The sequence below is a fragment of the Halichoeres trimaculatus genome, unplaced genomic scaffold, assembly GCF_033239565.1.
Source record: "Halichoeres trimaculatus isolate MK-OKI-2021-1 unplaced genomic scaffold, fHalTri1.1 fHalTri1_scaffold_6, whole genome shotgun sequence".
Lineage (NCBI taxonomy): Eukaryota > Metazoa > Chordata > Actinopteri > Labriformes > Labridae > Halichoeres > Halichoeres trimaculatus.
The window spans coordinates 7,868,500-7,894,174 of record NW_027437184.1 but is presented as its reverse complement, the minus strand read 5'-3'; the positions used below and the strand labels follow the sequence as shown (position 1 = coordinate 7,894,174).

Below are 25,675 nucleotides of genomic sequence, written 5' to 3'. Positions count from 1 at the left end.
TATTGGCAGATACTCAAAATGAAACGACTTGGACTCGAACTACGGGGTAAAAAAAACCTGATGGGGCCATCCATGATTTTTTTTTCATACTCAGACTATCTTGACCCGCAAACAATATTGTAAACAAAGATATTTCTGTTCCTGCACCCTGAACTGTTTTCTTGCAAGGTTTGGTAACTTCAATCTTGTTTTCTAAACGTTCACATTTTCACATCCCATCCAGCTGTAAAAGTTGTTAATTTTCTCTAGAATGTAAAGATCTTTAGCTTTATACAAGTAGCCTATGCACAGTTTGTTGTGCACTCAACAGAAAATGTATATGTATTAATTATTTAATAAGTTGTAAGATAAAAGCGAGGGGCAGTATGAAAATGGACTTTGGACCTTTCCTCTGAAAGTGTTTTTCTCTCTGCACTAAATACTTCAGACTCTTCATTAATGATGTGTTTTAAAACTGTGCTCAGCTTTCTTAAGGTGTTTTTAAAGTCAGACTCAGAGATTCAAAAACCTATTAGAGGACATGCATTTTACAAGTATGCAACTTTAATGTTTATAAGACTACTCAGACAGAAACTTTCCAATTAAATTAAATCAAACATAATGAGCTGTGCAGGATCATTTTTATTATTTTAAAAAATATTGACCTCATCTCGCTGTGAGGTGATGTTTGAAAATGTGAAATAATATCAAACCAAAGTGAGGATGTGCTGCTGGTGTACTGATGTTTACAGACACAGGTTGATTTACTGATTGTACACATGCAGAAATCACACAGCACACAGTTTTCTGTCTAATAAGATCAGACAGTAGCTTTCCAACCTCTGCAGTTTTTATTGTCAAGGGAATAACTCGCATTGTATTTTCTGGTCCTGAATTATACATGTGGATTTTTCCTTGTTGTGTTAAAGCACACATTAACCATGAAAGCATTTTTTATTCATAAAGCAATACATTCATCAAACCGTGCAACCCAACACGTTAAAGTCCATGACCCGGGTTTAATCGGGGTAAAAGAGGTTCATGAGCTGCTTGAATGAACAATGATAAGCACAGGTGCCTCCATTGACCCATGAGAGCCGTATGAGAGGCCGCTTCATGCTTAAACATCAGCTATACCTGCTGGAGCAAAGTGTGGATGCACAGCCTCATCTTCAGTCTTGGTCAGAGGCTGAATCTCTCGAATCTTAAGTGGTTTAAATAGTTAAGTCAAAGCAAAGATTATGCCGGAGAGTGACTTTTAAGTAACTGGAAGATTGTCAAGCCTGCTGAGGCTGCCGGGGTTTCTCATACATCTCATTGTGGAGCAGATTGCGCTCGGTGGGGGATGCACCTGGCATGTTTAACCCCACCATGCAGGCTCCTGTGAAATAGAAAGGGCGAACATCCAACTTTCTGCTTTTTGGTGCCTGTTATCCCATTCCCTGCTGGCCTGAAGGACTTTTTCCTCATCCCCACACATCAGAACACACAACGCCATGAATCCGTGTGGAGTGGTGCCGAGTTTCTCATCAGTGTTGTGATGTCAAATTATGAAATGAGTGGAGACCCTTCAGAACAGAAGGCACAAATTGAGACGTCGCATCATGGCACAGCGCTGGGGATAATTTAGCAGCAGCTGCTCACTTTAAAGGCATGACAAGCGATGATTGGTGATCGTTTCAAGCTTTTTTTAACAGTTTTATGGAGGGTGGTTAATCTTTTTGGTGGCTGGTTCCAGGAAACTTTGCCAAATGTTGGCAAATGAAGCTTTTGGGGTTTGAACGTAAACAGCCTTCCTGCAAGACAGCTCTTCAGCTGCACAGCGTTAGCACTTGCAGGGGTGTTGGGTTTTTTTCATCCCCCTAATGATTGTTTGCCTCATTTCCTTCACCCACAGGAGCACCAGAGATAGTGATGCAGACGAAGAAGACGACGAGCGCCGTGTTAGCCGAGGCTGCACCCTGCAGTACCAGCGAGCCATGGTCAAGGTGCTGACCCAGTTCCACACCACCTCCACAGAGGGAACAGACCAGGTCATCACCATGCTTGGGCCAGACTGGCAGGTGGATGTAACTGACCTGGTCCAGGACTCCCTGAAGGTGGCCGACCCCAGGATAGCCGAGCTGGTGGACCGTACAGTCTTGGTGGGTCTGGAGCTGGGAGCCACCGTTCTGAAGGTAAACTTTTGTGCCTGAGAGCTGAGAGTTAACACAAACCAGGAGTGATAAATTACCTGTCCTGTGATGACAAATGAAATGTCTGAGTGAGGAACATAAAAGGAGGCATGGTGTTCTTCGGACCTGCCCTCACCAGCTCCATCACAAAATGAAAATGAGTTTAAGAGATGAGCAAGAGAGATTTCAAACTTTGTGCTCATTACTCTTTTAGATAAATGTATTACCTCTGAGTTTCAGACTGCTTTGGTGGCCAAACAAAGGTGTGCTTTCAGTTTCATGGCTTGACTGAAAGGAAACGCAGGTTTTGACAACTTCATTTAATAGCTTAAAGATGCTGTGAGGAGAATCTGTTTTAATTCCACTACCCTCGCCACCTTGTGGCCCGGAGTCTCCGCACACAGTTGTAAATTACTTTTAATGAGGCGTGTGTTTATTTTTGAATGTAATGGAGATGGAATTGAAACACATTTTTACTGAATACGATGCATTGACCAACCGCTATGGTTTGAAATGTGACATCAAGCAAACGTTGTAGCAGTCGGCTATATGTAGAGCTATCGGCAGCCTGGTGCTCCAAAGTATCTGTAGGCTACATGACAACAAGTAAACATTGTCAGTTTGTATGTAGTTTAGTAGCCGTTTATATTTAGCGCAGCTGGCAGCCCAGTGCTCTAAGACATGTCTGTAATGTGTAATGTTAGTGAAACCTGGTTATGTCGTGCCAGTCATCTACCAAGCAGCGCTAATGTAACTTCACTCGTTTAAACAGACCACTGCAGAATAACTGCTCCTGTGTCCACCACCACCACAAAATTAATCACATAAATTGTTTTTAGCGGAAAAAAACACAGATCTGTATGTTTTATCTCTTCTCACTACTAAACGTCAGCTGGCGTTGTCATAGAGACATAAGGTCTTTGCACACTGACTGTTTCTTTTTCAGATGCGTTTTTTGGATCCGTAATCTGGAAAAAAAAATGTCACGCGGAGACACCTTGCACACTGAATCCGATGCTTTAATTTTGTATTAATTGCGAAAACTCGCAGTATGAGAAAAATGGAATCATCAAGCAACTGATTCTGAGCAGTAGCTGTCTGTATGTTTGAGGTATGTGCGGCAGGTGCAGACACACTGTCACACACACACATATACACAAGTCTTCATTCATCAACTAGGGATCTCTCAAAATTTGTAGAGAAAGGAGGTCAGAAAATGTGAAAATGAGATGTTGTCAGTGGCCTACAGCATCTCTGAATAGTCAAACTACCTTGGAAACGAGCTGGGGGGATGCAAAAAAATGCAAGAAATCAAACCTGTTCTGAAAAAAATAATGACGGAATGAAAGTTTTGGACAAAAAAAATGGACACAGTGTGCAAAGACCTTAAGATGTGCCGTAAATAAATCCGGTCCTGGACGACCCGTCCTGGAAGCAAAGAAGTTGCCATTTAATATAGCCCGTAACCAGCAATATTGGCACTGATAATCTCATTTTAAAGCGTGGATTACCATCAGGCATATATATTTAGAAGGGAGACTTTTTCAAGATCACTTTCAAACTCTTCACAGCCTCTTTAAGTCTTCAAACATTGGCCCGTGATTAGTGCAATAATCAATTACTCAACATGGATTCCAGATGGTTTCTAAGAATGTTCATTCACTTATGGGTCAACTCACACCAGGGCTAACCTTTAAGGGACCTTCATGGAAGCTGGAGCACATGATTGGAGCTTGGTTTTTACTATAGAGTGATCCATTCTGGTCTCACTCGGCTGTAAACTGGGGGACTATTGGAAAAGGGGGACGTTTCCACAACAAAGCCAGATTAGATTAAAAAAATCAGCTGGTGAAGATTATTCAGAATGTGTACCCCTGAACTTTCTGAAAAAATCCTTCATTCTGTTGAATTAACGCTGGTGGACAGCTGCGATAGTCTTTTTATATTAATGTCATTGTTCATTTTTGTTTCCTCCTTGAATGTTTGGCTTGATGAGGGATCCTCATGTGACCTTATCTTAAAGATCACTTTGAGGTGTTCACCACTGAAGTTATCCAAGAGATCATGAGACTGATTTATACCTTAAGCTCAAATAGGGCATCACTTTTACACAACATAAACCTTTTGGTCTTTAAATAAGTGTATGCAGCTGTTGATGTCCACTTCTTCATGTTAAAGAGCTCCCTGACGTAAGGCTCATATAAATGCATCAACCGAGGCAGGTTCAGAAGTCGCAGTAAAAGAAGCGGCTCAAAGTTATGACTCCTGGGCAGTGATTTACAGACGCTTCACCGGTCATTTATGAGGACGCAGAGAAGAAACGCTTGGTGAGAGTTTTGATCGCAGTGAGAGATCATAGTTTCAGCCTGTCAGGAGAAGGAACAGTTGCCTGATGGATGCGTCTGATGATGGAAAAATAGAGAGGAAAGATTTGAGTTTCTAATCCATCATTTTAAATGAGCAATGGATCATTTGTAATCTGCTGAAAGGTATGAATAATTATTCATCCATTTACCAGCAGACAGAACTTGCCACCCTGGCTCATGGTGATTGTAAATAAATAAATTTAATTGAATGATTTCATCCATCAAACGGCTCTATCTGGGATTGATCTTGAACAATATGTCTGAGCTGGTTTGGAGAAGTTGGGCTACTCAGAGACAAGTGTAAAGGTGATCAAGAAAGAAAAGAATGAGTCTTTTGTCACATGGTGTTCAAACTCTTATCCTATCAATGTAAATAAAACAATAGCAGGCATTCATGTGTCATTGTGAACAGGAAACCATGGGTAACAGTCACTGTGGGCTCACAATGAAAAAACCCAGGTGTATCTACTTCAGTGAGCTTAATTTGCTAAATTGACCATTAAGCACAAATAGAAACATTATCAAACACCTCAGTCAGAACTACTAAAGTTAATCTTTTGGGAATCATATGTTTACCAGAGTCTTCAGCTCTGGAATCTGACACACCTTGTGCTCACACATCTATCAGGAACTGAGATAAATCTTTGGAAGAGTGAAGTTTCGCCTGCTGATGCCACTGGATAAAACAGGAAAGATTCAAAAATTATTTAATGATTTGATCTGCTAACTGCCCCAGAAGTTCACTACGCGGCCCAGTAAGATCCAGATAATTTACAATGAGTGTCTTTTAAAAGGTTCATAGCAGTCAGTCAATAAGTTTCTCAGTTTTCAAACCATGTGAAATATCTAATTAAGGGGCCTTTTACGCAACAATGGTTTTAGGGTGAAACGCAAAAGTATTCTAGCATTGTGGCCTCATGTTTACACAGAAAGGGCGTTTTAGCTGACCTGAAAAGCAAACTTTTGAAAACGTCCTCCGGAGTGGAATTTTTCTGAAATGCTGCCGACACTTTTGCTGCGTAAACAGTAAGTGGGCGTTGCTCCACTTCTGCACTTAGCATTCGCCAATACACCAGATGATCGGCTCAACTCTACTTCTGTGGAGATCAACTGAAAGTGGCTTCTGGACATGACAGTTATAGCGCCAACTACAGTCCTGGCATGCTTAATACAGCACTTTCAGTCCCTCCCTGTGTAAACGCAAACTTTTTCACTGACTTTCAGCATTTTAAGATGATATGTTGTCGTGCAAACAGGAGGCCCTGGTCTTAGGGCGGCTGGGGCTCAGTGGTAGAGTCGCCGTCATCTGTCAATCATGAGCCTAGGGGTTTGATCCCAGCTCCTGCAGTCAGGTGCCATACTGTTCTTGAGCAAGGCAATGAACCCCAAGTTGCTCCCCTTGTTGTTGAGTTGTGTGTGAATATGTTGGAATAGGATTAGCTTACACTGATGGCTCTTTACTGTTAGCATTCTCTCTGCCGTGAGTGCATTTAACATGCAACTGCACAGCCACATGCTAATTATGTTGATTTTGTTCATCTTCTGTGTATCGTGAATGTCTATGGTGTCAACCTGTTGAAAGTTTGTAAAGTGAAGATGGAAAACACCGCTGATAGTCAACATAATATCTGTCATGACATCAAACTCCAATCACAAGATGATATTTCTCCTTGGTTACTTGGGCATCACCATTTTTCTTTGGGTCTGTTATCTGGCAAATAAACAAACTGCTGTTTTCATCTAGCAGGGATGTAAATATTTCAACAAATAGGTGAAATTTTGATCTTCCAGTGGAAAAATAACAGCTAAAGACATTAGTTAAGATTCCAAAGTTCACTCTCTGGACACCATGAATTAAATCAGACATCTCTCGAACAAAACTCGATAACCAGATCATTTGTGATTCAACCTCTGAAGACAATGAATGCCAAATGAAATGTAAACTGAACTTTGAGCTGACAATGAGATTTTTCAGCACAACTTGTAAGACTTGAATTCCTGGATATAACATAAGAAATTGTAGTCACATGTTTTTGCGTCAGATCATCAGGGGACCATGAATGTCATAATCTTCAATTACCAGTGGACAAAGTTAAAGTCCATTTGTTAGTTTAAACTTTCACATGGACAAACCTGCAGCAGAAATGGTCCACACGGTCGTCTAAAGTAAAGACATTTGATACGTGTTTTCAGCCGGACGGTGGACGCCATTTCTCATTTTCTAGGTCATGAATCAGATTTAGCAGCAGGCCATCACTTCATTAAGTCAAATGATCACTGGTCTCTGAGTCCAAATTGAAACTCCTGCTGCTTCAGTCCCTGCAGGTGTGATGGAATTAATAAAATCTGCAAATTAAAGCACCTTGAACTCTCATGTCAGAACAGATCCCTGCAGAATCTCTGTGCATTGAACATAAATGAATGATGGCTTACAAAAGTCCTCCAACTGTTACAGTTCTGGGCAGAACTAGCAAGGTACACGCTGGACCCAAAAGCGAGGCGGAGGCAAGGAAGCAGTTTAAGGGTTTTTATTGCACAGAGGGAGTAAGTGAGAATGAGAGTCCGGTTTGTAGCAGCTCTCTCCTGAGAGTGCTGGGCACCGAGAGTTGTGGCTGTGGCAGGTGGCAAGGGCTGTAGCAGTAGCTCGAGGGAGGCACTAGGACAAAGCAGCACAAAGACAGGATCAGCAAAAACTCACAGAAAAAGATACACAACGATGTGAGGTCAGTATACTCAACACGAAGGAGACCAAACTACCACGAAGCAAGACGGAATCCACTGGCGCCGGTCCACACCTGAAGAGCGTCTTAAGTAGCCGGCGCCTGATTGCAAATCCGCTGCAGCTGTGCCGGCTGCAGCCGCGGGAGAGAGGAACAGGGAGGGGAGGGGGAAGGAGAGGAGCGCTCCCAGAGCGCAGCAGATTCACCACAGTACCCCCCCCTCAACGGACGCCTCCTGGCGTCCTACCAGGCTTCCCAGGGTTGGCACGGTAAAAGTCATCAACCAGAGAATTGTCCAAGATCAACTTACGGGAAATCCAGGACCTCTCCTCCGGACCATAGCCCTCCCAGTCCACCAGGAATTGGAATCCCCTCCCCCGGGGACGGACGTCCAGAATCCGAGAGACAGAGAAGGCCGGATGGTCATCGATGATCCGGGGGGGAGGGGGGGGGACGGCTGGAGGACTAAGGTCACTGGAGGAGACAGGCTTTATTAATGACACATGGAAAGTGGGGTGAATCCGAAGAGAGGCAGGCAATTTCAACTTGACACAGGAGGGGTTGATGACCTTTACCACTGGGAAGGGTCCGATGAATCGTGGCGAGAGCTTACGTGCATCCGAGAGAAGGGGGAGGTCCCGGGTGGAAAGCCACACTCTTTGTCCTGGCTGATACATGGGAGCAGGAGAGCGATGAGCATCAGCCAGACGCTTATTCCGGTCAGCCGTTCTGAGGAGCGCCGCCCGCGCCTCCCGCCAGATGGTCCTGATACGACGGTGGTGCTCCCTCACCGACGGCACGGCCACAGTCTGTTCCTGCTCTGGAAACACAGGGGGCTGGAAACCGTTACAGACCATGAAGGGGGACATACCTGTGGCCGAGCTGGTGAGGGAGTTGTGGGAGTATTCAATCCACGGCAGGCAGGTGCTCCAAGAGGCAGGATGCTGGGCCGCCACACACCGGAGCGCAGACTCGAGATTCTGGTTGGCCCGCTCTGTCTGGCCGTTGGTTTGAGGGTGGTATCCCGAGGAGAGACTGGCTGCTGCGCCCACCGAAGAGCAGAAATCCCTCCAAACCTGGGAGATGAACTGGGGTCCTCTGTCAGACACTATGTCAGCTGGGATACCGTGAAGCTTGAAAACGTGGAGGACAAGGAGGTTGGCAGTCTCTAGAGCAGTAGGGAGCTTGGGCAGGGGAATGTAATGAACCATCTTGGAAAATCTGTCAATAATGGTGAGTATAACTGTGTTACCTTCGGAGGGGGGCAGACCAGTGATGAAATCCAGGGCGATATGAGACCAGGGTCGACTAGGCACAGGGAGGGGGCGCAGCAAACCAGCAGGCGGGTGGTGAGAAGCCTTGCCTCTGGCACAGACAGAGCACGCAAGGACAAACTCCCGTGTGTCCTTGCTCATGTTGGGCCACCAGAAACGCTGCTGTAGAAACTCGAGAGTGCGGGTCACTCCGGGGTGGCAGGCCAGCCTCGAGGAGTGTCCCCACTGGAGGACTTTGGCACGGGCGGACTCGGGAACAAACTGCCGATCTTTGGGTCCTGTCCCTGGATCCGGTTGGGCCTTGAGGGCTCTTTTAACCTCCTGTTCGATCTCCCACTGAGCTGCTCCCACGAAACAGGAGGAGGGAAGGATGAACTCCGGGTCCTCTGAATCCATAGAGGGGGAATGAAGGCGAGAGAGCGCGTCAGGTTTGGTGTTCTTGGAGCCAGGTCGGTAGGAAAGGGTGAACTCAAACCTGCTCAAAAAAAGGGACCACCGAGCTTGTCTGGGGTTGAGTCTCTTGGCTGAGCGAAGGTAAGAAAGATTTTTGTGGTCCGTCCATATGATGAAGGGGACGGCAGTCCCCTCCAGCCAGTGCCTCCACTCCTGCAGAGCCCATACCACAGCCAGCAACTCTCTGTTACCCACGTCGTAATTGCGCTCTGCTGGAGAGAGGCGTCGTGAAAAGAAGGCACAGGGATGAATCCTTTGGGTGGATTTATCCCGCTGGGAGAGCACAGCTCCTGCTCCTGTGTCTGAAGCATCCACCTCCACAATGAACTGGAGAGAAGGGTCAGGATGGCGGAGGATGGGTGCGCTGGTGAACAGCGCCTTCAGCTGGTTGAAGGCTGTCTCAGCCTCAGGGGTCCACAGGAAGGGAGAGGAGGTAGAGGTCAAACGGGTGAGCGGGCTAGCCACCAGGCTAAAATTGCGGATGAACCTCCGGTAGAAGTTAGCGAATCCCAGAAAACGCTGTAACTCCTTACGAGTGGAGGGAGGGGGCCACTCGGCAACCGCTTGGATCTTAGCAGGATCCGCTTGAAGTTTACCTTGGGCGATGATATAGCCCAGGAAGTGCACAGAGGAAACGTGAAACTCGCACTTCTCTGGTTTGACGAAGAGCCTGTTCTCAAGGAGACGCTGGAGGACAGAACGGACATGCTGCTTGTGTTCCTGAAGATCGCGGGAGAAGATCAGTATATCATCCAGATAGACAAAGACAAAGCGGTTCAGCATGTCACGCAGAACATCATTCATCAGGGTCTGGAAGACAGCGGGGGCGTTGGTGAGGCCAAATGGCATTACTTGGTATTCGTAATGTCCCAGAGGTGTGTTAAACGCTGTCTTCCATTCATCTCCCTCCCGGATGCGGATCAGATGGTAGGCGTTGCGTAGATCCAGTTTAGAGAAGACCCGCGCCTCACACAGAGGCTCAAACGAGGGGTCGATAAGGGGTAGTGGGGTCTTATCCTTGATGGTTATGTCGTTGAGCCCCCGGAAGTCAATGCAGGGTCGCAGGGTTGAATCCTTCTTCTTGACAAAGAAGAATCCAGCTCCGAGAGGGGAAGAGGAGGGTCGGATGAATCCAGAGGCCAACGAGTCCTTGATATACGCCTCCATGGCGTGTTTCTCGGGGCGAGAGAGATTGTACAGTCTACAGGAAGGGAGAGGTGAACCAGGGAGAAGGTTGATCGCACAGTCATACCGGCGATGAGGTGGCAAAGACAGGGCACGGTCCTTACTGAAGACAGGCGCGAGATCGTGGTACTCGGGAGGAACAGCAGACAGGTCCGGAGGTGGAGAGGAAGACGGAGGAGCTCTGGTAGCAGGGACGGCAGATTGAAGGCAGTTAGCATGGCAGGAAGCGCTCCAGCCTGTTATGGATAATGTAGACCAGTCTATAGAGGGGTTATGCAATTTCAGCCAGGGGTAACCGAGGATCAGAGGAGTAGTGGGGGAGTGGATAATGAATGGCTGAAAAGTCTCTCTATGGTTCCCAGAGATGATGAGGGTGAAGGGCTCAGATTGGTGAGTCACTGTGGCGAGGAGACGACCATCCAGGGCGGTGACTCTCTTGGGCTCGGGAAGGGGAACTTGTGACAACCTGAGCTGTTGAACCAGTCCTTCGTGGATGAAACTGTCATCCGCACCAGAGTCAATAAGAGCCTGAAGAGAAGAGGACTCCTGTCCCCACAGGATCTGAGCAGGTACCAACATGCGAGGAATGGAACTGGCAGGGGTAGAGATCTGGCTCACCGTGATCCCCTCTCTCAGCGGTGAGCCTCCCCTTTTACCGATGAAGGACAGGAGGCAATGTAGTGGCCGGCCTCGCCACAGTAAATACACAACTTGTTGTTCATGCGCCTCCTGCGCTCCTGTGGATGAAGGCGGGCTCTGCCCAGCTGCATGGGTTCCTCTGGGGGCTGGGGATTAGGTGGCCTGACCGGGGAGGCTGAGGACGGGATCTCTGGGGCTGCAGGCTCACCTAGAAGGGCTGGTCTGCGAGGTCTAGCACCCCGCTCTCTAACCCTCTCTCTCAGTCTATTATCAATCCTGATGGCGAGCGAAATTAAATCCTCCAGGGAGACTGGTTCGTCCCTGGTAGCCAACTCATCTTTTAACTGATCAGATAAACCCTTAGCAAAAACCCCCATCAGGGCTGACTCGTCCCACCCACACTCACTGGCTAGAATACGGAATTCTATGGAGTAGTCGGCAACAGAATGAGAACCCTGAGTTAACGCTAGGAGTCTCCTGGTAGCCTCCCTCCCCCTAACCGGGTGATCAAATACCCTCTTTAACTCAGAGGAAAAACTTGAAAAAGAAGAAAGCACAGGTGAAGAACTGTGCCAAAGGGCAGTAGCCCATTTAGCGGCCCGGCCGCGAAGTAAATTAATTACATATGCTACCTTAGCTTTATCACTGGGATAGCTGGAGGGCTGCAAATCAAAAACTAGAGAGCAGTTTAACAAAAACTGAGCACAAGCTCCTAAATCACCTGAAAAAGGCTCGGGAGAGGGAACATAAGGCTCTCTAACAGTGCCAGAGGGTTGGGGGGCAGGCTGTACAGGACTGCTGTCAGCAGAGGGCACTCTAACCTCACTGGAGGAAGCCTGCGGGGTGAGCTGGTTGATCTGGAGGTGCAGGCCCTGTAGTGTCTCCAAAATCCCCTGTAGCATCTTGTCGTGCCTTCCAAGCAGCATGCCTTGGTGGGTGAGGGCTTCCTTAAACTCCTCTGGAGAGGTTGGATCCATACTTCTTGGCCAGTGGATTCTGTTACAGTTCTGGGCAGAACTAGCAAGGTACACGCTGGACCCAAAAGCGAGGCGGAGGCAAGGAAGCAGTTTAAGGGTTTTTATTGCACAGAGGGAGTAAGTGAGAATGAGAGTCCGGTTTGTAGCAGCTCTCTCCTGAGAGCGCTGGGCACCGAGAGTTGTGGCTGTGGCAGGTGGCAAGGGCTGTAGCAGTAGCTCGAGGGAGGCACTAGGACAAAGCAGCACAAAGACAGGATCAGCAAAAACTCACAGAAAAAGATACACAACGATGTGAGGTCAGTATACTCAACACGAAGGAGACCAAACTACCACGAAGCAAGACGGAATCCACTGGCGCCGGTCCACACCTGAAGAGCGTCTTAAGTAGCCGGCGCCTGATTGCAAATCCGCTGCAGCTGTGCCGGCTGCAGCCGCGGGAGAGAGGAACAGGGAGGGGAGGGGGAAGGAGAGGAGCGCTCCCAGAGCGCAGCAGATTCACCACACCAACAAAGCAGCCACAGTAAAGATCCCCGGTTGGTGCAGACTATTTAACGATGAACAGAGGAATTATTATGCAGATTTTCTGAAGATGAACAGCGCACTGCTCAACAATGGCCCTCTTACTGAAATTCTTCGTCTGTTGAAGGATTTGAATGAGTCCTCGAGTCTTCAGAGACTGATTCAAATTGTCCACCAGCTCATGAATATGGATAAAGAAAGAGAGCAGCTTTTGTCCACTTATTGCAATGTTCCAGACATCTATTTGATTCTTGCCTTTTTGGGAGGATGGTGGAGGATTACTGCATGAATTACAAAGTATTTCTATGTTAATTTGGATAGTTGGGTTTTATTGGGGAAACAAAAAGAAATATTGGAGGTTCAAGGGTTAAACTATAGAGATAACAGAACTCAGCTCTACCATTGAAGCTCTGTCTGTCCTGTGATTATATAGAAGCATGATGACTTTCCAAGAATTTACCAAACCTGGGGGGAACGAGGGTTTAATCCCAAGGATTACTCAACAATGAGCTGCTCCGCAGTGAGAGGAGCTCCACTTGGAGAGCATTCACTGTTGGGCCTCTGAGACGTTATTTAATTAATGTCTGCAAACATCCACCAAAGACAGACAGCAGGAAAGAAGCAGATTTAAGTCTTATCTGCAAAATCTTCAGTCTCAGTGGGGAATATGGTTCAATATTTACAATTTGATTAATAAACAGTATGAAATTTATCTCCATAGTGTGAACTCTATTTACATTTTGACTTAGATGGTTGATGTAAAGAAGCTGAGGCATCTGAGGCGGCAAAAAAACAGGACAGTCACCTTCAAACACTTAGATATGTCTTTTCAAACAATGTAATAATTGGACATTTGGAGTGTGTGGCATAAATACTGCGTCTCATAACCTGGTTATGATCAGGTTTGGGTGGGTCAGGATTACAGTTAAACTCTAAAATCTCTCCTTAAAGATGCTTTTACACTGCAGGAACTAGATGCTAAATTTAGTTCTGGGCTGATAAACTTACACTTGAATACAGCCCTGCCTGGGGGCTGGTACTTTCCAGATGTCTATGGACTTAAGGGTGAGGTCTGCAAGCATTGGTGTTACATGACAATCTGAAGCCGGTTGAGAAAGGTGCGTTGAGCAGACAGTCATCAATCAACGGGAAAATCCATCTGCAGGGCGATAAAGCAAAATCAAAGGCAGCACAGGCTGAATATCCTCCATGCTAACAGGCTAACTGTGGTGTCATTTTGCTAAATGGCCTTTGTCATTACCATCCTGCCCTCTACTGGTCTAGCAGTGTAGTACAGTTACTTTTATATTTTCTCCTTACTCTATTTGGTTCTGTGGTCCATTGTGGGAACACAAACAAGGGACCACGGGTACCTTTTAGTTCCTGGGAATGATTTACCAGGGGAAAAAATGCAGTTTGACACTACAAACAGTTATATTATACATCACAAATATTTATGTTTTATATCAATATTTTATTATCCTATCCTTTATTAGACCAGATAATAGCCTCATTTGGACGTCTTACCTCTGTGCGCTGCAGGACCGAGAGGTTCCGAAGATCGTTCCTCCCTGCAGCCATCAGAGTGTACAATTCTTTGCTTGGAAGAGAGCCCAAACAACATGAATTTCCCTCCGGGGATCAATAAAGTATATCTTATCTTATCTTGTCTTATCTTATCATTGAGACTGGAAATCAATTTTTCAAGAGGGACCTGGCATGGCAGCAGCAGACAGTTGCACAATAAAAATAACAAAAAGCGCATTGAAACACCAATCAAAAACAAAATTTGAAGCAGTCAAGAATTAAAACAGTCACATTGTCCAAGGCTAACTCTCTCCCGGTCCCTTAAAGTCTTAAATTCACCAACAGTGACCAGTCCTGTTAGTCCAAAATCCACCGAGAGACTATTCCATGTAGTGGGGACGGCATATCTAAAGGCTGTCTTTCCCAGTTCTGTTCTGACTCTAGGACAAACATTTTAATAAAATCCTGTGAGCGCAGTCCACGACAATTACTAGAACTAATCAAATATAGAATAGAATAGAATAGAAAAGAACTTTATTATCATTGTAACAAGTACAATGAAATTGAAGTCACAGCAGCAATCAAGAAAACAAAAGTAAGAAAGTGTATAGAAAGTGCAAAAAAGTCCATAAGAAAATAGATGCTGACAGCTTGTCCATCATTGTCCAGTTCAGCCAGCCTCCACCTCCACAGGGTCCAGGACTGAGCTTCTTCAGCAGTCTGTTCAGTCTCTGTCTCCTGGATCCTGTCTGCTCACAGCAGGTGAAGCTCTTCCAACATGCCGTTGGTGTCTGATGTTAGCTCTGTTAGTCATATCTGTGAATGACATGATGCTACTCTGCCTTCTGGTATTCCCTCTGTTGCTGGGTTAGCATGGCTAGCTTTTCCATCTTATTGGAGATAGATCTTACGTTCCCAATAACGATGGATGGAAGGACAGGTCAATGTCGTCACTTCTTAGCTCACACCTGAGAACCAGCACGTCGACATCACCTTGTGGGAAGACATTAGGCCTTACACCAGTTAGCACTGACATGCTACAGGCTGCTAACAGCTGAGTTCACATGTAAACAATGTGGCCATGGTTACATGTAGGATCTCCAGACAAACACAGGAGAAAAAGTAGTTAAAATATCACTGAAGCCACAAAAAGTTTGGTGGCCATGACCAACAAATGAGCCATACAAAGTAATGATTCACTCCAAATACAAAGATTACGCAAAAAAATTACAAGAAACGGACAGGGCAGACAGAGCTGCTGCAAAAGGCAGCCATAGCCAAATGGGCGGCGCCTAGCAAACTTGTGGTCAAATAAGACCGAAGCAGCCCAAGAACAGATTTGTAGATGAAGAGTAGCAGGTGAGAGTGTCTACGGACAGACAGGGATGGACACCAAAAATATGGTTGGACCCTGTGAATTGTCACTTTTGACATTTGACTAAATCTGCAGCCTCTGGCACTCCCAGCACGTACAAGTGATAGTGTTTGTCAGGAAACTTTGTTTGTTTGTTTGTTGGGAGGTTTTTTTTTTTCAATGAGCTGATTTGCATAGAAAAGAGTCAATTTTTCCCCAATGAATACGTAATGGCTTGTTGTGCATGCAGCATAGGCACACAGAGATGATATTCTCTCTGCTGCTCAGCTTTGGTAAATTTAACTCTTTGCATGTGTTTAGGAACTATAAGATGCCTCTGGTCTTATTGTCACGTTAAGTAGTCTGTGAACCAGTTCCTCGTTTTTCCATGAGACTTCGAGGAAAGCCTTGCCTTGCAGGAGAGGATGCATTTTCTGCTGCTGCTGTTGCATCATGGTAAACTGTGTAATTGCCTGAGAGCTTACATGACGGTGAAAGGTGAAAGCCAGGGTCATGTTTTCATTTTTCACAGTGTTTCAAAGAGGATTACATTCGTGTTTCATCAGTCCATCCTCTTCGGAAAAGAGCAACACTCTATGTTGTGTGCAAACCAGAATGTAGAGGCATGGAGACATCTCGGTGCTCGTCAGTGTTAATTACACTGATGGAGATTATAATGAAAAATGTCCATCATTTCACCACGATGAGGCTGGAGCTTGTACGAGTCAAAGCATAACCAGACTTAATTGATCTGTCACTTTAAGGACACTAAAAGAAAGCTTTATGGTTGCTGCAGCTTTTTATCTGGAGAGTAAATCAAGTTTGGATGAAAGTTGTCTTTTTTTATCTCAAACATACTCTCTGACATCCTGCACGGATGCTGTCTGTCATGTGATTGATTCACATTGCATATTTAAACAAAAATCTGGTAGTGGAGCTATCAAGCTGATCTGATTGATGTTATTGACCTCTGAGTGACGTCTTCTGCTTTGATATAACATCAAATATGATTGGAGTTTGAATAGTCCAAGAGAGATTGTTGCCTGCTGCAGATGTGGACTGTTGTTGTGTTTCTATTTAATGCCTCTGCTTTTCTAAGGGCATGCATGTAATAATGTGGCATTAGTTAACTCTGCACAGCCAATATTAAAGATGCTGTGAGGAGGATCTGTTTTGATTGGACTACCTCGCCACCTTCTGGCCCGGAGTCTAATACACACTGTCACAATGATGTGACTTTTAATCAGGCATGTGTTGGTTTTGGAACAATTGTCTTTGTTAAAGATAGGGATGGGTACCTTTCACATTTGAAACGATACGGTTCTGATGCATGGTACCTGGCTATCGGTACCGGTACTCAACGGTACCAATTTTTAGTACATTTTTTGTGTTTATGTGGTAAAAAATATCAATTTGTTTAATAATAAAACATAAAAAAAATTCAACTTAGCATATTTATTCTTCAATATATAACCTTGTAATGCTGTGTTTATGTCAAGCATGGAAAATCACCTACCCTTCCACTCCCTCCCAGTCACAAGGATGCATTTAGGTACCTAAACATGGTACCTTTTGGTTTTATGTGAATCGGTACCCGGTACTTTTGACAGAATTCGGTCGGTACCGATAAAAGTACCTTATTCGGTATCCATCCCTAGTTAAAGACAACTTTTTACTGAATACAACAATACAGTAGTTTAGTAACTGTCCATGTGTATTGTTAATGAATCCTGGTCATGTCCTGCCAGTCACCTACCAAGCAGAGCTAACGTAATCTCACTCTTCATTTTATTGATAGACTCTCAAGTTTGAACAGACCACTGCAGAATAACTGCTGTCTTTTGGTGGCATTAGCCCCTGTCTTGGCCTTTAGCTCGGGTTGTATTTGATTTTATTTGATTTTCATTTGTCTCAAACAAGCACATGCATAAAAACAAACCGTCAGTGTAAAGGGAAAAAATGACACACCATGACAAAGTGCAAGTTAGAGAAGAGGCTGAAGGAAGCAAAGCTTATCAAGTTCAGCCCCCCTCTTACGCTGTCATCTGATGTTGAGATACATGATACACAAGTCCAAATGATTTAGAAGGGTAAAACATTCAACTTTCATAAAAATAGAACCGTGATTTTAAAAAATGGCAACTAAATAACTTCTTTAAAAACAGAGCTCTCCCGTTTAACTTTCTTCTGCTCTTCTGTCCTTTTTTTGTCTGACAGTTAGACTCCTGTGTCCACCATCACTACAAAATTAGTCACAGAAATTGTTTTCAGCAGAGAAAAACACAGACCTCTCTTCTCACTTCTAAACTTCATCAGCCAGCGTGGTGTTGCCGTAGAGGCTTGGACGTGCCTTAAATCAATCCAGTCGTGCTCGACCTGACTGGGAAGCTACAAAGTACCTAGGAATGGGTATTTTTAAAGGTACCGACCGATTCCTGTCAAAAGTACAGAGTACCAATTCACGTAAATCAAAAGGTACCATGTTTAGGTACCTAAATCCACCCTTGTGACTGAGGGAGTGGAAGAGTAGGCTTTTTTTCCATGCTGGACATAAACACAGCATTGCAAGGCTGTATGTTGAAGAAAAAATGTTGAATTGAAAAAAAAAATCTTTATCATTAAATGAATTTACATTTTTTATCACAGAAAAGCAAAAAGTACCAAAAATTGGCATCGTTGAGTACGGGTACCAATTACAAGATACCGGGCATCTGTACTGTGTACTGTTCAAATGTAAAAGGTACCCATCCCTAGAAGTAGCATTTCGAATTAACCTATATTGGTGCTGATAATCTCATTTTAAAGTGTGGATTACAATCAGGCATAAATCTAGAAGGGAGACTTTTTCAAGATCACTTTCAAACTCCTCACAGCCCCTTTAAACATTCATTAATGTTTGCAAGTGGATTAAATTTTCACTTCTTTTCTGACAACTCCTCACAAATATTTAAGAATCCAGCAGAACAATTTCTGTCGTACTGAAAGTGATGTCCCGTTGTCCTTCGATGCAGGATTTCGGCTGCTCAGCTGTTTCAGTTTTTCACATTTTTTCAATGAGATTCGTATTCCTGCACAAATATAAAATGATTAAATGATTAAAAGACTGCTGAATCTGCTATGAAGACATAGTAAATATTTCAAGCCCTATCAACAGAGTGAAGGCTCAGACGCTTCTGGTGCCCACAGGATGAATCATAGTGACCCTCTTAACTCTCATCTTGTCCTGATTGAAGAGCAGATTTAGAGAAGACGAATCTTCATCTCTGATTGATGGATCATCAAAACACTTTGAAGATAAAGTTCGTTTTAAACCTTTTTCACATTTTGTCGTTCAAAATCCCTCTGAAGTGGTTTACATCAGTGGGTGAGTGAGATTCATTGACAGTTGACGTCTCTGAAATTCACCATGACCTTTTCAGACTGAAGGTTTAAAATGAATACCACGGTGCTTGGAGGATGACCCACACTTACGTGATGCTAACCTTTTACTTTGAGTATTACTTGGTCTATTGGATACCACTTGAAATTTCTCAGGTCAGACGTGTTCTGCTTCATTCTAGTTTTGTCCCATAACAGGCAGCTTTTCTTATGTCAATACATGATTCTTGACCTTTTTAGAAAGTAAAGTCACACGTTGAAGCTCTGATCAAACTGCTGCTGCAGCTGCATCCAAGCTGATCTCTTCATGTTCTGCCATTGTACACAAGCTCGCAGTCTCTTCTTGCCAAAACCACGATAAAACTGGGCCCAAAGCTTCTGCTTCTTTCCTCTAAGGTTAAGAAAAAAGAAAGAATTCACTTACCCCATGCATTAAAGGTCCCATATTATGCTCCTTTTCTGCAGTTTAATATGGATCATTGACGTCTTCATGAAATGGTAGTAACATGTTTTGGTCCAAAAAGCCAATAAATCAAGCACAGCAGCATTGTTTCCAGGCTCTCATAGCCCCTCTGTTCAGAACGCTCTGATTTAGTGGGCGTGGCCTTCAAATGTAAATGAGCCACCTGATACCTGATACCGCCCGCGTCACTGGGAGCAGCACCACAAGCTCCGAGTGCACAATGTTTAGAAAACAGCAAAGCTTGTTTACCATAACGTTACAGGCTAAAACAACAGGCTAACCGCAGCTACAGTTAGCATCCTGAAGCTAACACAGAGACAGGGGGACACTGAGGAAAAGCTCTTACATCTGCTCCACAGCACACAGCATTTAAAATACTCACATTTCCAGGGGCCAAGGTTTGTTGGTGGATGGTTGGTAATGCACCTGGATTCAGGATCAGTCAATTCACTAGCCCTCTGTTGTACTGTCCAAAGTTGGAAAAGCAGTCAGCTGTGATATGACTAGCACACACATGCACAGTTTTACTAAGTGTAGCTGGCTTGATAAATGAACTCTAGACACTTAGTCTTGTCTTCTTCCGAGTTGGGAAGCTTGAGCATGGAACTATGTGGCTGCTTACAGCCAAAACAAAACAGTGATGGATTTTCAATTTCGGCACTCTCCTCCAAAAAAGGGAATCACTGACATCAGCAAATCCCCAAAATCCAAGAAGCTCATTTTAGGTCAGGATTTTACATCCACAAGCACTACTAAGTACAGGTTTTGTAATTAGATATCACATTTTGTGGGCCAGGAGGTAAGCCAAAGACCCACATATTTCACTAAAAGACTTAATAAAGTGATTTTTTTTTTGCATAATATGGGACCTTTAAAACATATTCCAATACCACACCGAAGGGAAAAAACTAGCTGCTTGCATTTCTGTGTGTGTTTCTTAAAAACAAAGATGAAATCACTCCGTCTGCACGTTCCCAAATGGTTTCAAGAAAAAAAAAAAAAAACAGAAGAAAGTTTGAATTTTAGAAAACATGGAGTGCTGTCAGCACGCTGGTGTTATGTGATGTCAGATTCTGTTTGAAAAACCTCCCCATCAGGCTCCCAATCAGAGAAGACGTCACGTGTGGTCATCCAGTATGAATCTATAATGTCATAAACTGGAATGACAAACTCCGTCTGCATACGTCTGATTAGGGTGGATTTTTATACTAAACTTACAACTTTGAACCAGCCGCATGACAAAGATCATCTGACTGAAGGTTTCAGATGAATCCTGCAGACGCCTGAGGTGTGATTTATGTTTAAACACACAGCTCTTAAAGCATGTGCTTTTCAGTGTAGACTCTGCTCTCTTCTTAAGACCTGCCGAGAGTGCCGTTCAGTTTACACAAAGCAATATTCGACATTTTCCAGAGATTTTAAAGACTTTGTTTTTTGGTGCCTGAAAGATGCTTTGTGTTCCTCAGGTGCGTTTTAAATAACCATGAAATCTACAGCTCTCACAAACAAATCTTCCTCTGAGATATTCTGTTGCCGTGCTCAATAAATGTTTGATTTATTGGACACAAGGTTGCTAAAGACCGATGTGGAGTGTTGCGAGGAGAGGATAATGCAGTGTGCAGGAGTGAGTCTCAGGCCCGTTTGGTGCAGAAGCACGCGCCGGTCAGTGTCAGTCCGGTGCCCGGACTCCTCATTGATCTTCTGTTTGCATTAAGAATCAATGAAACACTCTATGAGAGCTGCCAACGTGAAGCCACGCACAGCTACACACAACCGAGTGTGCAGCGGTGACTGATGGAGGAGCTCCTAGTTCAGGAACATGTAAAGTGTAACTACTTTCCTGCTTCACTTCACCTCCAGTGCCTGCAGCAGCGATGACAAATTCAACTGGGAGCCGTGCTGGAAGGAGAGACACGACTACAACTGACCTTTCCTCGCAGATAGACATGGGACACATTTATCATTCATTACCGAGCACAGCCTGGAGTCTATATTTACTCCACATTGTTATGTCCATTCAGAATAGCTCTGTTTACTTTTGGATGTAAGATGCTTTCTTCTCTTGTGTTAGTCACCCACGTAAGAAGTGGAAAAAAGTTTTTAAGGTAAAAAAAGGTAGACACAGTCTGGAAATAGTTTCCTTTGTAGCAGTTTTGTCACAGACTCAGAAATATCCTAAAAAACTCCAGCGACTCAGATCTTTTCCTTCAGAACTTTACATTTTGTAATGGAAGCATTTTTCCTCCTGGTTAACAAAGAAAAAGGGAGTTCTAATAATATTAGCCTTATACAGAAAAAAAAGAGCGAGACTTGACTCTAGTATGAAAAATATATGAGACCAAGATGGCTTAGTGGTTTAGGTCACGCTCCGTGAGGTCTGCCCTTGCGGCCTGGGTTTGAATCCAGTCTATGGCCTCTTCCCTGCATGTCACTTTTCACTCTCACCCTGTTTTATCTCTATCCACTGTTCTCTCTACTATACAAAGGCAATAAAAGAGAAAAAATAGGTTTATAGACATGTAAAATCTTCCTTTATTAATTTAGGTTGGAAGGACTTAACATTACAAGAATATGTGGAAAGACATAGGGTGAGTTGACAAACAAAAAAATGAGACTTGAAATTGAAACAGAAAAAAAGGAAATTTTCTGAATAAATTTTTAAAAGTTACAATAAAAATTCAATTAAATTAAAAAATTAGAATTTGAATAAATAAATAAATAAATAAATAGATAAATAAATACTACTTTTATGTACAGCACTCTGTTTCAGCTGTGGTGGTTTTAAAGTGCTTTATAAAGTTGAGTCAAGTTAAGATAAATAAATAAATAAATAAATAAATGGATTAATAAATTAGTAAATAATTAAATTAATAAATAAGAAAAGGGGAAAAAAGGAAATTTGCTGATTTTTTAAAAAATTGTAACAAAAAAAAATCAATTAAATTAAAAAAGGAGACTTCAAATAAATAAATAAATACTACTCTTATGTACGGCGCTCTGTTTCAGCTGTGGTTGTTTTAAAGTGCTTTATAAAGTTGAGTTGAGATAAATAAATAAATGAATAAATAATTAAATTAGTAAATAAATAAATTACATTCAAGCATCAACACACATAAAAAAATATTCAAAATAAAATAGATTTAAAATAGGTAGACTCACTGAAAAAAATAGAAAAATTGAGACTAGATATAAATTTAAAATTAAATTCAAAAGAAATGGGAGACCTGACATAAATATAAAAAATGAAAATAAAAAATGGTAGGTAGACACACACATTAGAAAAAACAAGATACGCATTAAAATAATATTAATTTAAAAAAAGAATTGGGTAGTCTAAAGTGTAACAAAAACCTGTATAACGTCATTGAGCAATAAGTTGTCTGTTATAACCTAATATGTTTCACTGGCGTTCACTTTTAATGGTGTATATTTCAAAACATGTAGCAGGAACAGAAGGGAACCCCTGTCCTGGGTCACTGAATCTGTATCTAATCCCCTTCATGGTGGAGAAACTTAAATCTTGATTTTTATTTTCCTGTTGCAGGAGCAATATTCTTCCTACATTTTTTTTTTATTTTACTTTATTTTATTTGGTTGAGTCTCACTATGATCGCTGTCTTTTTACTCAGAGGAAACTGGCTTTCAAGACAAGTTGTAAACTATTATTGGTCATAAACACATAGTTTTGAGTCTACTTCCAACACTAAGTGAGAAAGTTTTCCAACCATTCGATACGTCTGAAGTTGGATAAGAAAGCAGAGCCAATGATAATCTCCACCAGAGGTGTTGATCTGGAGTGACAGGTGGGTGAAACAGGTCAGGCCTTAAACCCATCAAGGTCTGAGTCCCCCGAGAGACAAAATGTCAGCATTGTGTTCCTATTTTCAGCCTCCTGATGTTGTGATTCCTTGAGGTTACCGTGTGGTTATGCATTTATCTAACACAACAGTTTCAGGTTGAAATGTCCCAGAGAGAAGGTCGGCATTATTTAGACAGAGGCTCCGAGGCACCGAGAGGAGTTTTAACTGGTTTGGAAACTGTTTCGCTCTTAAACTGATGCCTCTTCATGACCCACATAGCAAAATAAGATTATTAGAGATTGTTTCTGTCTCTTATACTGAATTTCAGTGACTGTTTGGATCAGATTTTTATGAAATTTTTACATCATACAAGAAAAAAAAGACAACTTTCCCTAAATGCAGCAGATTTTAACACAAGCACTCAACGCTTCATTTTGAATCCTAATTTCAAGCTTTTCAACAAAGCCACTCACACCTACTAGAAACAGCCTCCCAGGATCTTCTGCGGGGGATTTTTCTCAGACTTTATGGGGAATCTATGAAAATCAGCTACTGTGCTAAACGGAAATGAGCCAATCTGAGGGAAAATGACAAGAACCAAATTGCTGCACTTCATCAGCGAGTACGCCCCGGCACTCATCACAAACATCGCAAATTGATAACAGTTGAAGAGAAAATGTTCTCCTGGGTTTTCATTTTAATGTGACAACAGCTTGTCTGAAGCATTATTTCCCTTTGCAAGTGCCTACAGCTCTCCACACGAGGGGTATTTTAGAAACAGAAGACAGAGGAGAAATGATTATTGTGAGCACAGTGAACTGGTATAATTGTTCTGAGGCACAGAACTTGTGACTTAGATTGGCTCATATTTTTTAAAGACCTTTTTAACAAGTGATCTCTTCGCTCTCTGACCTGAAGTGTCTCCTCTGAGCTAATCATTAGTACTTTTCAAACTGCTTTTTCACTCGCAAGAAAACCAAAACTTTTCCTGCTTCAGCCCTTCAGTCAAATCTGAAACATTTTCAGATCATATCTTCAAATTATTTGTGACCGAATATAAACTCTCAGATCCCTCAAGGTGCTTTACACAACCTCAGGGAAAAATGAAAAGATCTGAAGAGTCGAACATCTAAACTGAAGAACAGAAACCTGTTTAAAAACCAACCGAGGTAGATGATGGAAGAAATTAATTCAGGGTGAATACCCTCAGGAAACTCTGCCTTAAAAACCAAAGCATGATGGGAAAATTGGTGATTATTTTTACAGCTAAAAAGCTTCAAAATATCTGATCAATCAGTTCCTCTTCTCCTCTTCAAAAATCAATGCTCTTCTCATCTGGGTGTGCGAGTTTGAAGAACTGGGCCTGATTTCCCGTTTACTGAATCGAACCTATTTTATGAATATCCAAACAACTGTTGGATTGATTAAAAGCATCATGTTTGATTAAAGATGGCACAGCCTGCAGCTACATGCAAGTAGCCGTCATCTGGAAATGTTGGTGTTGACTCTCCAGTAGCTACATCTCACAACATATGACTATAAAAAGTATGTTCAAATCCATTAATTCAAAATGAACTTGACTGAGATATTCTACATTATAATTTTGGCTGGTCTTAAAATACAGTTTTGAATAATTTTGTCTGAATATGAGACTGGAGTAAGAGGGCAAGTAAGAGATCTTCAAAATGCACCCTTGTAAAGTACTCCCAATCGTGACCCGTGGTCTATTTTCATATGGCCCCAATCTAGTGTCAAATTTTGTGTACATTTACATTTTTCTGTCAAGTGAGCAAATCAAACTAAAGTCTACCTTGCAAAACCTCAGGAAAAAAAACAACTAAATTTGGACTGTCCAAAGGCTACTTGTACAAAGCTAAAGCTCTGTACATTCTGTAGAAACTCAACAACTCTTACAGCTCACGTCTTAAAATGATTGGATTCTTTATGATGTGAAAATGTGAGAGTTCAAAAAACTCACCAGAGGACAATGGATGAGACTCAAGTTGTGAAATGGTGAAGAAAAGATGTAGAGAATACAGGATAAGAAATAAAAATGCGAGTCAAAGTAGTCTGAATATGAGAGACAATCCTGAGAAAATCCAGATCCTGATCCTGCCATGAAAACATCCTGACATATTTTCCCCCAAGTCACCCCCTAATGGAGAACATTTCACTTGGTCAAAGGCAGAGTTTGCTAATGTTTACGCAGCACGATCATCTGGTATCAAGATACCTGAGGGATAGGTGAGGTTTAATGTCATCAGCCTGTGATGATGACACAAGGATGTTTGACCACACTTGGTGATGAGAAATCACTAAAAGAAACGGTTAACAAAACAAATGAGGCCCGCTTTTCATGTGACATGAGCTGTGCCTCTGATTGGAAAAATGAAATGATCCTAATAACTTCTAAACCACCGAGTTAGAAAAAAACTCTCTCACCATACAGTAGGTGCTGATAGTGAAATCAGTGTTTAAGACCCAAGCCGTTTTTTGAACCAGGCTGTAAATATACTTTTTAATGCTGTAAAAGTCTGTTTTCATGGCTGGGTGTGTACGTGACTTCTTTCAGCAGCCAACCTCAAGCGGATTCTTTTAACACTTCTGCATAGGCTTCATTTTTACTTACCGGATGTTGCCCTTGGATAGGAGTCAACTTTACTATTAACCACAAGATTGGGACGGTTCAGGATAAAAAGTTAATGGAAGCAGACAGGAGGTGGAACCTATCAGGAAGATAAAGTATTGTGACATGCGCTGCCATCTTGTAGTTTATTTCCAATAAGAAAATGAAAAGAACTACACTTCCCAGAAGCCAGTGGTGCTCCCAGCTGCAGTCTTCCCCTGGAATTCAAAAAAGAACAGCA

General features: G+C 43.0%; 1 protein-coding gene across 2 annotated transcripts in view; it reads left to right on the top strand.

The window, feature by feature from the left end:
* Window positions 1-25,675, top strand: part of tmem132e (transmembrane protein 132E) — a 612,961-nt gene that overhangs the window by 566,339 nt on the left and 20,947 nt on the right. For both annotated transcript variants that reach the window (XM_074671622.1, XM_074671621.1), the window contains exon 7: window positions 1,877-2,156. In XM_074671622.1, coding sequence (XP_074527723.1) covers window positions 1,877-2,156 — 280 coding nt within the window. The remainder of the gene's footprint in view (window positions 1-1,876; window positions 2,157-25,675) is intronic.